Source organism: Ranitomeya variabilis, chromosome 2, assembly GCF_051348905.1.
Source record: "Ranitomeya variabilis isolate aRanVar5 chromosome 2, aRanVar5.hap1, whole genome shotgun sequence".
Lineage (NCBI taxonomy): Eukaryota > Metazoa > Chordata > Amphibia > Anura > Dendrobatidae > Ranitomeya > Ranitomeya variabilis.
The window spans coordinates 634938314-634952459 of record NC_135233.1 but is presented as its reverse complement, the minus strand read 5'-3'; the positions used below and the strand labels follow the sequence as shown (position 1 = coordinate 634952459).

The 14146-nt window shown below is 45.5% G+C and overlaps 1 protein-coding gene across 1 annotated transcript in view; it reads right to left on the bottom strand.

Moving 5' to 3' along the window:
* KMO (kynurenine 3-monooxygenase) overlaps positions 1 to 14146 on the bottom strand; it is a 705013-nt gene that overhangs the window by 45104 nt on the left and 645763 nt on the right. Inside the window, exon 13 of the mRNA XM_077292788.1 lies at positions 6801 to 6902. Coding sequence (XP_077148903.1) covers positions 6801 to 6902 — 102 coding nt within the window. The remainder of the gene's footprint in view (positions 1 to 6800; positions 6903 to 14146) is intronic.

Below are 14146 nucleotides of genomic sequence, written 5' to 3'. Positions count from 1 at the left end.
CTGCCTGGTTCAAAGAACGTGAAGGCTGATGCACTTTCTAGGAGTTTTGTGCCTGATTCTCCGGGAGTCTCTGAGCCGGCTGGTATTCTCAGAGAGGGAGTAATTTTGTCTGCCATTTCCCCAGATTTGCGACGAGGGCTGCAAAAATTTCAGGCTGATAGGCCTGATCGTTGTCCACCAGAGAGATTGTTTGTCCCTGATGGATGGACCAACAGAGTTATTTCTGAGGTTCATTCTTCGGTGTTGGCGGGACATCCTGGGATTTTCGGTACCAGAGATTTGGTGGCCAGGTCCTTTTGGTGGCCTTCCTTGTCGCGGGATGTGCGCTCTTTTGTGCAGTCCTGTGGGATTTGTGCTCAGGCTAAGCCTTGCTGTTCTCGTGCCAGCGGGTTGCTTTTGCCCTTGCCTATCCCAAAGAGGCCTTGGACGCACATTTCCATGGATTTCATTTCGGATCTTCCGGTGTCTCGGAAGATGTCTGTCATCTGGGTGGTGTGCGATCGTTTTTCTAAAATGGTCCATTTGGTGCCCTTGCCTAAGTTGCCTTCCTCCTCTGATTTGGTTCCTTTGTTCTTTCAGAATGTGGTTCGTTTGCATGGCATCCCTGAGAATATTGTATCTGACAGAGGATCCCAGTTTGTGTCCAGATTCTGGCGATCCTTTTGTGCTAAGATGGGTATTGATTTGTCTTTTTCGTCGGCTTTTCATCCTCAGACTAATGGCCAGACCGAGCGAACTAATCAGACGTTAGAGACTTATTTGAGATGTTTTGTTTCTGCTGATCAGGACGACTGGGTTACCTTTTTGCCACTGGCCGAGTTTGCCCTTAATAATCGGGCTAGTTCTGCCACCTTGGTTTCACCCTTTTTCTGCAACTCTGGTTTTCATCCTCGTTTCTCCTCGGGTCAGGTTGAACCTTCTGACTGTCCTGGGGTTGATTCTGTTGTGGATAGGTTGCAGCGGATTTGGAACCATGTGGTGGACAATTTGAAATTGTCACAAGACAAGGCCCAGCGGTTTGCCAACCGCCGCCGCGGTGTGGGTCCCCGACTTCGTGTTGGGGATTTGGTTTGGTTGTCTTCTCGGCATGTTCCTTTGAAAGTCTCCTCTCCTAAGTTCAAGCCTCGCTTTATCGGTCCTTATAAGATTTTGGAAATCCTTAACCCAGTGTCTTTTCGCTTGGACCTTCCAGCGTCTTTTGCTATTCATAATGTGTTCCATAGGTCCTTGTTGCGGCGGTACGTGGTGCCTATGGTTCCTGCTGTTGAGCCTCCTGCCCCGGTTTTGGTTGAGGGCGAGTTGGAGTACGTGGTGGAGAAGATTCTGGATTCTCGTATCTCTAGACGGAAACTCCAGTATTTAGTTAAGTGGAAAGGCTATGGTCAGGAGGATAATTCCTGGGTTGTCGCCTCTGGTGGTCACTAACGGTAATGTGTTAGGCATTTAAAATGCGCGCGTGTCCAGCCTCCCGTGACGTCACGGCTTGTGATTGGTCGCGTCGCCCATGTGACCGCGACGTGACCAATCACAAGCCAGAACGTAATTTTAAAATCCTGAAGGACCTGAAATTACGTCACGGCTTGCTGTGATTGGTTGCGTCGCGGCCACATGGGCGACGCGACCAATCACAAGCCGTGACGTAATTTTAAAAATGCGCACGTTTCCTGCCTCCTGTGACGTCACGGCTTGTGATTGGTCGCGTCGCCCATGTGACCGCGACGCAACCAATCACAAAGCCGGAACGTAATTTTAAAATACTGAATGCCTAGAAGGACCTGAAAATTATGTCACGGCTTGCTGTGATTGGTCGCGTCGCGGCCACATGGGCGGCACACGACCAATCACAAGCCGTGACGTCACGGAAGGAAGGAAACGCGCGCATTTTAAGCAAAGAACGCTGCCGGTTCCCTCGGTGAGGTCCAGGCTGCGTCGGAGAGGTGAGTATAGCAATATTTTTTATTTTAATTCTTTCTTTTACACATTAATGTTGTTTCGATACCGATACCCGATACCACAAAAGTATCGGATCTCGGTATCGGAATTCCGATACAGCAAATATTGGCCGATACCTGATACTTGCGGTATCGGAATGCTCAACACTAATCATAACACTACCCCCCACAACTTTAGCCAAATGACCCCCAATTTCCAATGCCTAACTATTATTATAAAGTTAATTAAGATTGACAAGCTTCAGTAACAAGAATGGATGTTTTTGCCATTAAAATGGGCACTGTAGGTGTTTTCCTGGCCCCCATTCATTGCCGACTATGCTTCCCCATTGACTTGCATTGGGTTTCGTGTTTCGGTCGATCCCCGACTTTTCGCGATAATCGGCCGATTGCACTCGACTCGACTTTTGAGATAGTCGGGTTTCGCAAAACCCGACTTGACCCCAAAAAAGTAAAGGTCGCTCAACCCTAGTCATCAATGTTAAAACAGTGGAGAATCTCTTCAAATTTGCTAAATTTGTCACTGGGCTTCTAACTCACCCAGTGACCTAGATTGCTGCAGATTGGGGCAGGAACGACAACGCACAATGGCTGACTGCTGGAACTGCATAGGCAGCTGTCAGGGGCGTACATAGAAATCATGAGGTCCCAGAGCAAAAGTTATAATAACCCTGCAAATATTATGATGGTCCCACATACAATCATATCACATATGGTATGATGGCCCAACATATAATGGCACCACATATAGTATGGTGGCCCCACATGTATTCCCTTATATAGTATGGTGGCCCATATGTATTCCCCATATAGTATGGTGGCCCCACATGTATTCCCCCATACAGTATGGTGTCCCCACATGTATTCCCTCATACAGTATGGAGGCCCCACATGTATTCCCCCATATAGTATGATGGCCCCACATGTATTCCGCCATGTAGTATAGTGGCCCCACATGTATTCCCCCATGTAGTATGGTTGCCCCACATGTAGCATGGTGGCCCCAAATGTATTCCCCATATAGTATGATGGTTCCACATTTATTCCCCCATATAGCATGGTGACTCCATGTAATCCCCCATATAGTATGGTGGCCCCATATCTAATCCCTCATAGCGTATGATGTCCCCACATGTATTCCCCCATACATAGTATGATGGCCCCTCATTTATTCCCATATGCATTCCCCCATATAGCATCTCGGAGGGATTATCCAAAAGGATCAAGGACGAATTGGCTGTTTGTGACATCCCTGCCACGCTGAATGAATTAATCTCTCTGGCAATCTAGATTGACCTCAAGTTTCATGAGCGGAATACAGATGATGAATGAACGGAAGCTGTCATGTTTGACTCCGTCCTTCCTTAGACCTTAGTGTTCCTTAGTCTCCAGAGACTGCTATCTACTCTGAACCCATAAACGTCGATCGTGTTAGGCTGGCAGAGCAGCAGATGGACATTGGTTGTGCCAAGGAAGGGCGCTTGGGCTGCAGTAGTGCAGAGCACTTCATTCCTTGCTATCCTGAGAGGACTAAAAAATCTAGGACCTGTAGGTGAAGCTTCCTGTAATACTATTGTAGGAACTCTAGGATTCTGGTAGTGTGGGGGAAATGAACAGACAGAGATGGGTTTCTTTAGTGCAAATAGTGTATTTGTACCACAGCAATAACACACAAAACAATATACTGATAACCCGCAATGAAACAAGTCCCTTAACCATATTCAGCAAATCTGAAGAGTTCTTAGGGCAGAGTCCTCGGCAAGGTGAGTGTGACAGGTGATGTGGTGCAGATCCAAAACACTGTTAGTGCAGAAAGAGTCAAATCCAGGTATGTAGTAAACACAGGGAAGTCCAGAACAAGTCCTCAGGTTAATCCCAGGTGTGGCATGAACACGGGTAAGTCCAGAAACAAGTTCTCAAGTTGATCTCAGTTGTGGCATAAACACGGGTAAGCCCAGAACAAGTTCACATTAAAGTACTATACTGGTGTAAATTCCAGTAGCTCCCACTGGGGGGAGTAAATGAAGGATTAAGTAGCAAAAACACAGTCCAGCAACATAGTTCCAGGAGGAGTGAACCAAGGGTTAAGTTCCAAAGCCAACAGACTGAGAGTGTAGCTTACATACGCAGAGAATGTCCAGAGCCAGGGGTAGAAGCACAGTAGAACAACCAGCTGAGCTGAAGAGGAAACAGAAGCAGAATACTCCAGCAAGGAGACTGACACCTGAGCCGGGTTTTAAACAAACGAACAGGAAGTAGGGCAGACAAAAACAGCAAACTCCATCTTAACAAAGGGCAAAATCATTCACAAGGTGACTTGGAAAACCCAGAATACTGACATTTCCCTAGGTGTGAGTGGAGATTCTTCACTGCTGAATTTTAACATATCCGTATCCTGTGGAGATACAGTGCCTTGAGAAAATATTCGGCTCACTGGAACTTTTCAACCTTTTCCCACATATCATGCTTCAAACATAAAGATACCAAATGTAAATTTTGGGTGAAGAATTAACAACAAGTGGAACACAATTGAAGTTGGACGAAATGTATTGCTTATTTTAATTTTTTGTGGAAATTCAAAAACTGAAAAGTGGGGAGTGCAATATTATTCGGCCTCATTAACTTAATACTTTGTTAGGCCATCTTTTGCTGCGATTACAGCTGCAAGTCGCTTGGGGTATGAGAAAAAGTCAGTGGAACCATAAGCCAAATCATTCAGTTTTTGGGTTTTTTCTTTATGTTGTTTTACAAGAGACGAGACTGTCCAGTGGTTACACCCCACTACGGTACCACTGAATGTGCGGTGCTTTATAGAGACTTGCTGGTTATCCCTTTTTGGGCCACAAGTGTTATGATGTAATGGAGATCTTAAATTCCTATGATGAATCAGGGAGACCAACAACCACTTTATAAATTTGAAAACATCTTTACTTGATTTATTGAATATGGTTCTCAACACTTCGTAACAGGCATGCATTCTCTTGAACATTTCTTCTACATAAAGCAGAGGCACATATCTTGGTTTCATGGTAAACAGTACAACAAGATGTCCAGTACAGTACCAGAGTGACAGAGTCTATCTTCTTTCACTATCAGTGTCCTCCACTATGGTGCAGTACCCTGGGCTCCTTCTTGGTAAGAGTAAGATTAATAATAATAATAATAATAATAATTTTATTTATATAGCGCCAACATATTCCGCAGCGCTTTACAACTTATAGAGGGGACTTATACAGACAACAGACATTACAGCATAACAGAAATCACAGTTCAAAACAGATACCAGGAGGAATGAGGGCCCTGCTGCTCGCAAGCTTACAATCTATGAGGAAAAGGGGAGACACAAGAGGTGGATGGTAACAATTGCTTTAGTTATTTGGACCAGCCATAGTGTAAGGCTCGGGTGTTCATGTAAAGCTGCATGAACCAGTTAACTGCCTAAGTATGTAACAGTACAGACACAGAGGCTATTAACTGCATAAAGTGTATGAGAACATGATGGAGGAACGTGATTATGTTGTTGTTTTTTATTAATAGGCCACACAGGGATAATTAGGTTAATGCGTTGAGGCGGTAGGCCAATCTGAACAAATGAGTTTTTAGTGCACGCTTAAAACTGTGGGGATTGGGGATTAATTGTATTAACCTAGGTAGTGCATTCCAAAGAATCGGCGCCGCACGTGTAAAGTCTTGGAGACGGGAGTGGGAGGTTCTGATTATTGAGGATGCTAACCTGAGGTCATTAGCAGAGCGGAGGGCACGGGTAGGTTGGTAGACTGAGACCAGAGAGGAGATGTAGGGTGGTGCTGAGCCATGGAGTGCTTTGTGGATGAGGGTAGTAGTTTTGTACTGGATTCTGGATTGGATGGGTAGCCAGTGTAATGACTGGCACAAGGTAGAGGCATCGGTGTAACGGTTGGCGAGGAATATGATCCTGGCAGCAGCATTCAGGACAGATTGGAGCGGGGAGAGTCTGGTAAAAGGTAGGCCAATTAGTAGAGAGTTACAATAGTCCAGACGAGAATGAATAAGTGAGACAGTAAGAGTTTTTGCAGAGTCGAAAGTAAGAAAAGGGCGAATTCTGGAAATGTTTTTGAGATGCAGATAAGAAGAGCGAGCCAGTGATCGGATGTGGGGGGTGAATGAAAGCTCGGAATCAAGGATGACTCCAAGGCAGCGGGCATGTTGCTTTGGAGTAATGGTGGAACCGCACACAGAGATGGCAATGTCGGGCAAAGGTAGGTTTGTAGAGGGAGAGAACACGAGGAGTTCAGTTTTTGACAGGTTCAGTTTCAGATAGAGGGAGGACATGAAGATTCTACTTAGTCCTCCAGAACTGGTTTGACATGTTGCCCTGTAATCCGCTCCTCGCTAGCTGCCTATGGGAATCACACCTCCGTCAGCTTTATTTATGTACCAGCAGGTACTCACTGAACGTGAAAAATCTTTCTTAGAATTATAATCACACAGGTCAATGTGTGTCGCTGTGACTTCCTTTCTCTCTGCGCACTCCGGCCTTGCAGATGGTAGTAGTCTTCTATAGCACTGTTAAAACTCTACACTCTATTAAACCCAATACAGCCTGCACCGTATCACAGATAACACACAGCACTGGGATATTATGGAACAAAAAGGTAGAATTCTACACCTAACTTGACCTCAGTCCAAGACTTGTACAATGTCATCTTAATAATTTTGTATGACAAAACTTGTCACAGAAAATAATCAAATTATGGTGTGCTATTTGTCAAGTTGAACTTGGTTTCATCTGTATATTATTCAGTAATGCCCAAGTGAGAAAACATACTGGAAAAACTATTAATATTTACATCATTCTTACATTCTTACCATTGAGTAAAGAGGAATGAAAGTGTTTGGCATTAACAGGTGTAGAATGTTGTCTATGTATTTTCGAAAAAGAAACCACTTAGAATTGACATGGGACCTCATCTGTGGAAAAATAACAATAATATTAGAAAATAAATATTTTATTCACTGTTCTTTTATAAAGTCATACAATGGATTCTGTAAATAAAAAAATCCTAAATTCATTGCATAAATGGATTTGTTGAGATAAGAATATTTGAATATTTCTAGAGTAATTAACTAATTTTGTTGCAGGACCCGATCGTAGCATGTTCACCAGGAGTAGCTGCAACTCATAACTGGATCAGCATGCATAGCGTGCATATACAGTTAAAGGGAGTCTGTCACCCCAAAAAATTCGAGAATGAACTGCGGCCACCGGCATCAGGGGCTTATCTACAGCATTCTATAATGCTGTAGATAAGCCCCCGATGTACCCTGAAAGATAAGAAAAACAAGTTAGATTATACTCACCCAGGGGCGGTCCCGGTTCGGTTCGGGTCCAATGGGTGTAGCGGTCTGGGTCCGGCGCCTCCCATCTTCATGCGATGACGTCCTCTTCTTTTCTTCCTGCCGCGGCTGCTGCGCAGGCGTACTTTATCTGCCCTGTTGAGGGCAGAGCAAAGTACTGCAGTGCGCAGGTGCCGGGCCTCTCTGACCTTTCCCGGCGCCTGCGCAATGCAGTACTTTAAACCCTGTGCTAAAGCACTTTCTGTTCAGCAGGCCACAGAGGGCACAGATGCAGTGAAGATGATGCAATTACGTCATCAAGTCACTCCACCAGCCCCGGTATACGGATTCTGCTGATGAGCTCACAAGGACTTTTTTGTGAAGGAGCTTAGAGAGCATTATTACTATACATGAAAGGATTAAGGGGACTATATATACTGTATATGTATATATATATACACAATGCCTTGCAAAAGTATTCACCTGCCCCCATCGTGACATTACAGCCCTCCCGATCGGGCCTCCATCTAGTATTATATAGATTCATTAGAAACTGAGTGATCCATTTCAAGTGTTTATTTCTGTTAATGTTGATGATTGTGGCTTAAGGCCAATTAAAAAACAAACGTCATTTTCTCAGTAAATTAGAATAATTAGCTGAAAATACTTGGAAAGGCTTCCTAAGCATTTAAAAAGGTCCCTTAGTCTGTTTCATTAGGCTCCACCATCATGGGGAAGACTGCTGACTTGACAGATGTCCATAAGGCAGTCATTAACATACTCCACAAAGAGGGAAGCCACAAAAGGTCATTGCTAAAGAAGTTGGCTGCTCACAGAGTGCTGCATCCAAGCATATTAATGGAAAGTTGAGTGGAAGGAGAAAGTGTGGTACAAAAGGCGCACAAGCAACTGGGATAACTGTAGCCTTGAAGGATTGTTAAGAAAAGGCCATTCAAAAATTTGGGGGAGATTCACAAGAAGTGGACTGCTGCTGGAGTCATTGCTTCAAGAGCCACCACACACAGACCTATTGTCACGGGAGTACTGGGTAGACTAAGGCTGGTTACCCGGGCCCCTGCGATATCCCTCAGGCTAGGGAAACCCTGTCTATCCCTCTCCCAGAAGTTACACTAAAGGTGTGCATGTCTGGGCCGCCAAGCTTGACCCTGTCTCCTGTTTCAGCCCTAAGCTGAAACTACCACCCACCACCCAGTGAAGAAACCACACACCAATCCCCACAGAAAGCACAGACAGGGAAAACTGAAAAACGCACCACGCCGCAGACACACAGGAATACACTATAATGTGCACAGGGCAAAACAAATACAAATATAGGAAGGAGGAATATAACAAAGGATCATACACCACCAGATACGATATTCCTACAACAAGACCACCACTCCAGACCGGAATTGCTAGGCACAAAGCACAAGCTATTGTCATGTCGTACGCTGTTCACACTAGGGCGTCTGACAGACAGCGGTAATTCCTCATTTGTCCACTATATGCTCAGTGGCGCCGGCTAGATTGATCCAGATTGCCCGGGGTTAATCTGGCTGGTACTCGGGTTGGAGGCTTAGTCACGCTCATTGCCTTTAAATAGTTTTGCTGGGCTTTGGGCGTCACCAATTATACAGTAGCTTGTGTCTTGTGCCTGGTGATCTCGGTCTGGAGTGGTGGTCTAGGAGAGGAAATATCGTATCTGGTGGTGTATTATCCTTTGTTATATTTCTCCTTCCTATATTTGTATTGTTTTGCCCTGTGCACATTATAGTGTTTTCCTGTGGTCTGCGGCGTGGTGCGTTTTTTAGTTTTCCCTGTCTGTGCTTTCTGTAGGGGTTGGTGAGAGGTCTTATCACTGGGTGGCGGGTGGAGGTTTCAGCTTAGTACTGAAACAGGACTCAGCGTCAGGCCTGGCGGCCCAGACATGCACACCTTCAGTGTAAACTCTGGGAGAGGGGCAGACAGGGTTTCCCTAGTTTGAGGGATATTGCACGGGCCCGGGTAATCAGCTGTAGTCTACCCAGTACCCCGTGACATTATAATCGGATATATTTTTTGTATTCCATGGATCCCATGACTTCCATAACCCGCCAGTTGGAGGCGCTGTCCCTGCAGGTCACTGAGCTGAAGGGGGCAGTTCAGCAACAGGGTCTAGTAGTATCTAATGTGCAAGCTGAATCTGCAGGCAGAGTTGCTGAGCCAAAGTTTCCTTTACCTGAAAGGTTTGCTGGGGAACGCAGTAAATTTGTTACTTTTCGTGAATCTTGTAAACTATATTTTCGTATGCGCCCGATCTCCTCAGGTAATGAGGCTCAGCATGTGGGCCTGGTGTTGTCATTACTGAACGGGGATCCTCAAGCATGGGCATTTTCTTTACCATCTGATTCTGCTGCATATAACTCAGTGGAGAGTTTTTTTTCTGCTCTTGGACTCATTTATGAGGATCCTGACAGAATGGGTCTAGCAGAATCTAAAATTCACGCTATCCGCCAGGGGGAGCGTATGGCGGAAGATTACTGTTCTGAATTTCGCCACTGGTCGGTAGATACACAGTGGAATGATCCTGCGCTGCTGAGTCAGTTTGTTCATGGGGTTTCAGGAAGGGTTAAAAAAGCTCTTCTGATGTACGAGACTCCTGCTTCTCTAGACTCCGCTATGAGTCTTGTTATCCGCATTGATTGCCGTCTGCGTCAGGGGGTGCAAGAGACGCCGCCTATGGGAGAGAGCGTAGGTACACGTCAGGTTGCTGCAGGTGAGCCCACGGAGCCTATGCAAATCGCAGGGGTGTCACATGTGAAGCATCGTGCCCCTTTGCTCAGGAAGCAGAGAGCCTATTTTTGCTGTGGTAAAACTGGTCATTATGTTAATACCTGCCCTCTGCTATCTAAGAAAAGCGCAACAGCAGAAAAACTACTAAGCTCAGAGGGTGTGGAGGAGGCCAATCTGAACTCATGCATATTCTCCATTGTGGTTTCTCAATGCATGCTCCCTGCCAAAGTTATGGTCGCTGGCAGAGAGCTGCCAATCACTGTGTTTGTGGATAGTGGTTCTGCCACTAATCTTATTGATGAGGAGTTTGCACGCACAGCCAGTTTCAGGATCGAAAAACTGCCTCATCCTATCCGGGTGGTCAAACTCCACATTGGGGTCCTACATTCGGAGCAAGTTACATGTAGGGTGCTCAGTAATCTGCCTGCACAAATGGTTCTGGGTTTTCCATGGTTGGCTATGCACAACCCGGTGATTGACTGAAAAACCCAGGACATCATCCAGTGGAGCGGATTCTGCCAGGAGAATTGACTGGCCACGTGTGTGTCCGCTGTGACTCCTAGTATTCCTGAGTCTCTGCTGGATTTCGCAGATGTGTTTTCTGAGAAGGGTTGTTCAGAATTGCCACCACATCTGTTGTGAATAAGACTTTTTTGGCTCCCTCTTGTGGTCACTGGTGATATGACTCTGGGATTGTCTTTCTCAGTTTGGCACCCACCTGGGTCGTTAGTCCAGGGGTGTTGCTATATAAGCTTCCTGGATTCTCAGTCCAGTGCCTGGCATCGTTGTAATCAGATCCTTTCTGTTTGCTCCTGTCTGCTGGTCCTGGTTCTTGCAAAATTAAGCTAAGTCCTGCTTCCTTGTTTTTTGGTTATTTGTATGGCTCTTATTTTCTGTCCAGCTTGTACTAAATGTGATTCCCGATTTTGCTGGAAGCTCTAGGGGGCTGGTATTCTCCCCCCGGGCCGTTAGACGGTTCGGGGGTTCTTGAATATCCAGCGTGGAAATTTTGATAGGGTTTTTGCTGACCGTATAAGTCATCTTACTATATTCTGCTATTAGTCAGTGGGCCTCTCTTTGCTAAATATCTAGTTCATTCTTACGTTTGTCTTTTCTCCTTACCTCACCGTTATTATTTGTGGGGTGCTTGTATCCAACTTTTGGGGTCTTTTCTCTGGAGGCAAGAAAGGTCTATATTTTCCCTTCTAGGGTTAGTTAGTTCTCCGGCTGGCGCGAGACGTCTAGAACCAACGTAGGCACGTTCCCCGGCTGCTGCTATTTGTGGTGCTAGGATTAGATATACGGTTAGCCCAGTTACCACTGCCCTATGAGCTGGTTTTTTATGTTTGCAGACTTGGTATGTACTTTTGAGACCCTCTGCCATTGGGGCCATAACAGTATGCCAGGCCCAAGTTGAATGTTTAATGCATTGCAGAAGTGGGATAATAAGAAAGGAAATTCTGAGTTTTTTTTTTTTTTCCTCTCTTTGTTCCTCCCCTTTACCTCTGAGTGGCTTGTGCTTGCTGCAGACATGAATGTCCAGACCTTGATTACAAGTGTGGATCAGCTTGCTGCTCGTGTGCAGGGCATACAAGATTTTGTTACCAGTAGTCCAATGTCTGAACCTAAAATACCTATTCCTGAACTGTTCTCTGGAGACCGATTCAAGTTTAGGAATTTCAGGAATAATTGTAAATTGTTTCTATCTCTGAGACCCCGTTCATCTGGAGACTCAGCTCAGCAAGTTAAAATTGTTATCTCTTTCTTACGGGGCGACCCTCAGGATTGGGCCTTCTCGCTAGCGCCAGGAGATCCGGCATTGGCAAATATTGATGCGTTTTTTCTGGCGCTCGGATTGCTTTACGAGGAACCCAATCTTGAAATTCAGGCAGAAAAAGCCTTGCTGGCTATTTCTCAGGGCCAATATGAAGCTGAAGTGTATTGCCAAAAATTTCGGAAATGGTCCGTGCTTACTCGGTGGAATGAGTGTGCTCTGGCCGCAAATTTCAGAAATGGCCTTTCTGAAGCCATTAAGAATGTGATGGTGGGTTTCTCCATTCCTACAAGTCTGAATGATTCCATGGCGCTGGCTATTCAAATTGACCGGCGTTTGCGGGAGCGCAAAACTGCTAATCCTCTGGTGGTGTTGTCTGAACAAACACCGGATTTAATGCAATGTGATAGAATTCAGACTAGGAATGAACGGAAAAATCATAGACGTCAGAATGGGTTGTGTTTTTACTGTGGTGATTCTACACATGTTATATCAGCATGCTCTAAACACCTAACAAGGGTTGTTAGCCCTGTCGCCATTGGTAATTTGCAACCTAAATTTATTTTGTCTGTGACTTTAATTTGCTCATTGTCTTCCTACCCTGTTATGGCGTTTGTGGATTGAGGTGCTGCCCTGAGTCTTATGGATCTGTCATTTGCCAAGCGCTGTGGTTTTGTTCTTGAGCCTTTGGTAAATCCTATCCCTCTTAGAGGTATTGATGCTACGCCATTGGCGGAAAATAAACCGCAGTTTTGGACACAGGTAACCATGTGCATGACTCCTGAACATCGGGAGGTGATTCGTTTTCTTGTTCTGCATAAAATGCATGATTTGGTCGTTTTGGGTCTGCCATGGTTACAGACCCATAATCCAGTCTTGGATTGGAAGGCAATGTCTGTGTCAAGTTGGGGCTGTCAGGGAATTCATGGTGATTCCCCGCCGGTGTCTATTGCTTCCTCTACTCCTTCGGAAGTTCCTGAGTATTTGTCTGATTATCAGGATGTATTCAGCGAGTCCAGGTCCAGTGCTCTGCCTCCTCATAGGGACTGCGACTGCGCCATAGATTTGATTCCAGGTAGTAAATTTCCTAAGGGAAGACTATTTAATCTGTCTGTACCTGAGCATACCGCAATGCGTTCGTATATCAAGGAGTCTCTGGAGAAGGGGCATATCCGTCCATCCTCTTCCCCTCTTGGTGCGGGATTCTTTTTTGTGGCCAAGAAGGACGGATCTTTGAGACCTTGTATTGACTATCGGCTTCTGAATAAAATCACTGTTGAATTTCAGTATCCTTTGCCTCTGTTGTCGGACTTGTTTGCCCGGATTAAAGGTGCCAAGTGGTTCACCAAGATAGATCTTCGTGGTGCGTACAACCTTCTGCGCATTAAGCAGGGAGATGAATGGAAAACTGCATTTAATACGCCCGAAGGTCATTTTGAGTACTTGGTGATGCCTTTTGGGCTCTCTAATGCTCCTTCAGTGTTTCAGTCCTTTATGCATGATATTTTCCGGAAGTATCTGGATAAATTTATGATTGTTTATCTGGATGATATTCTGTTTTTTTCTGATGATTGGGACTCGCATGTAGAGCAGGTCAGGATGGTGTTTCAGGTTTTGCGTGAGCATGCTTTGTTTGTTAAGGGCTCAAAGTGTCTCTTTGGAGTACAGAAGGTTCCCTTTTTGGGGTTTATTTTTTCCCCTTCTGCGGTGGAGATGGACCCAGTCAAGGTCCGAGCTATTCATGATTGGACTCAGCCCACGTCAGTTAAAAGTCTTCAGAAGTTCTTGGGTTTTGCTAACTTCTACCCTCGTTTTATCGCTAATTTTTCTAGCGTTGTTAAACCTTTGACGGATATGACCAAGAAAGGTTCTGATGTTGCTAACTGGGCTCCTGCAGCCGTGGAAGCTTTCCAAGAGTTGAAGCGCCGGTTTACTTCGGCGCCTGTTTTGTGCCAGCCTGATGTCTCACTGCCCTTTCAGGTTGAAGTGGATGCTTCTGAGATTGGGGCAGGGGCCGTTTTGTCGCAGAGAGGCCCTGGTTGCTCTGTAATGAGACCATGTGCCTTTTTCTCTAGGAAGTTTTCGCCTGCTGAGCGGAATTATGATGTTGGCAATCGGGAGTTGTTGGCCATGAAGTGGGCATTTGAGGAGTGGCGTCATTGGCTCGAGGGTGCTAAGCATCGTGTGGTGGTCTTGACTGATCACAAAAATCTGATGTATCTCGAGTCTGCTAAACGCCTGAATCCTAGACAGGCCCGCTGGTCATTGTTTTTCTCCCGTTTTGACTTTGTGGTCTCGTATTTACCAGGTTCAAAGAATGTGAAGGCTGATG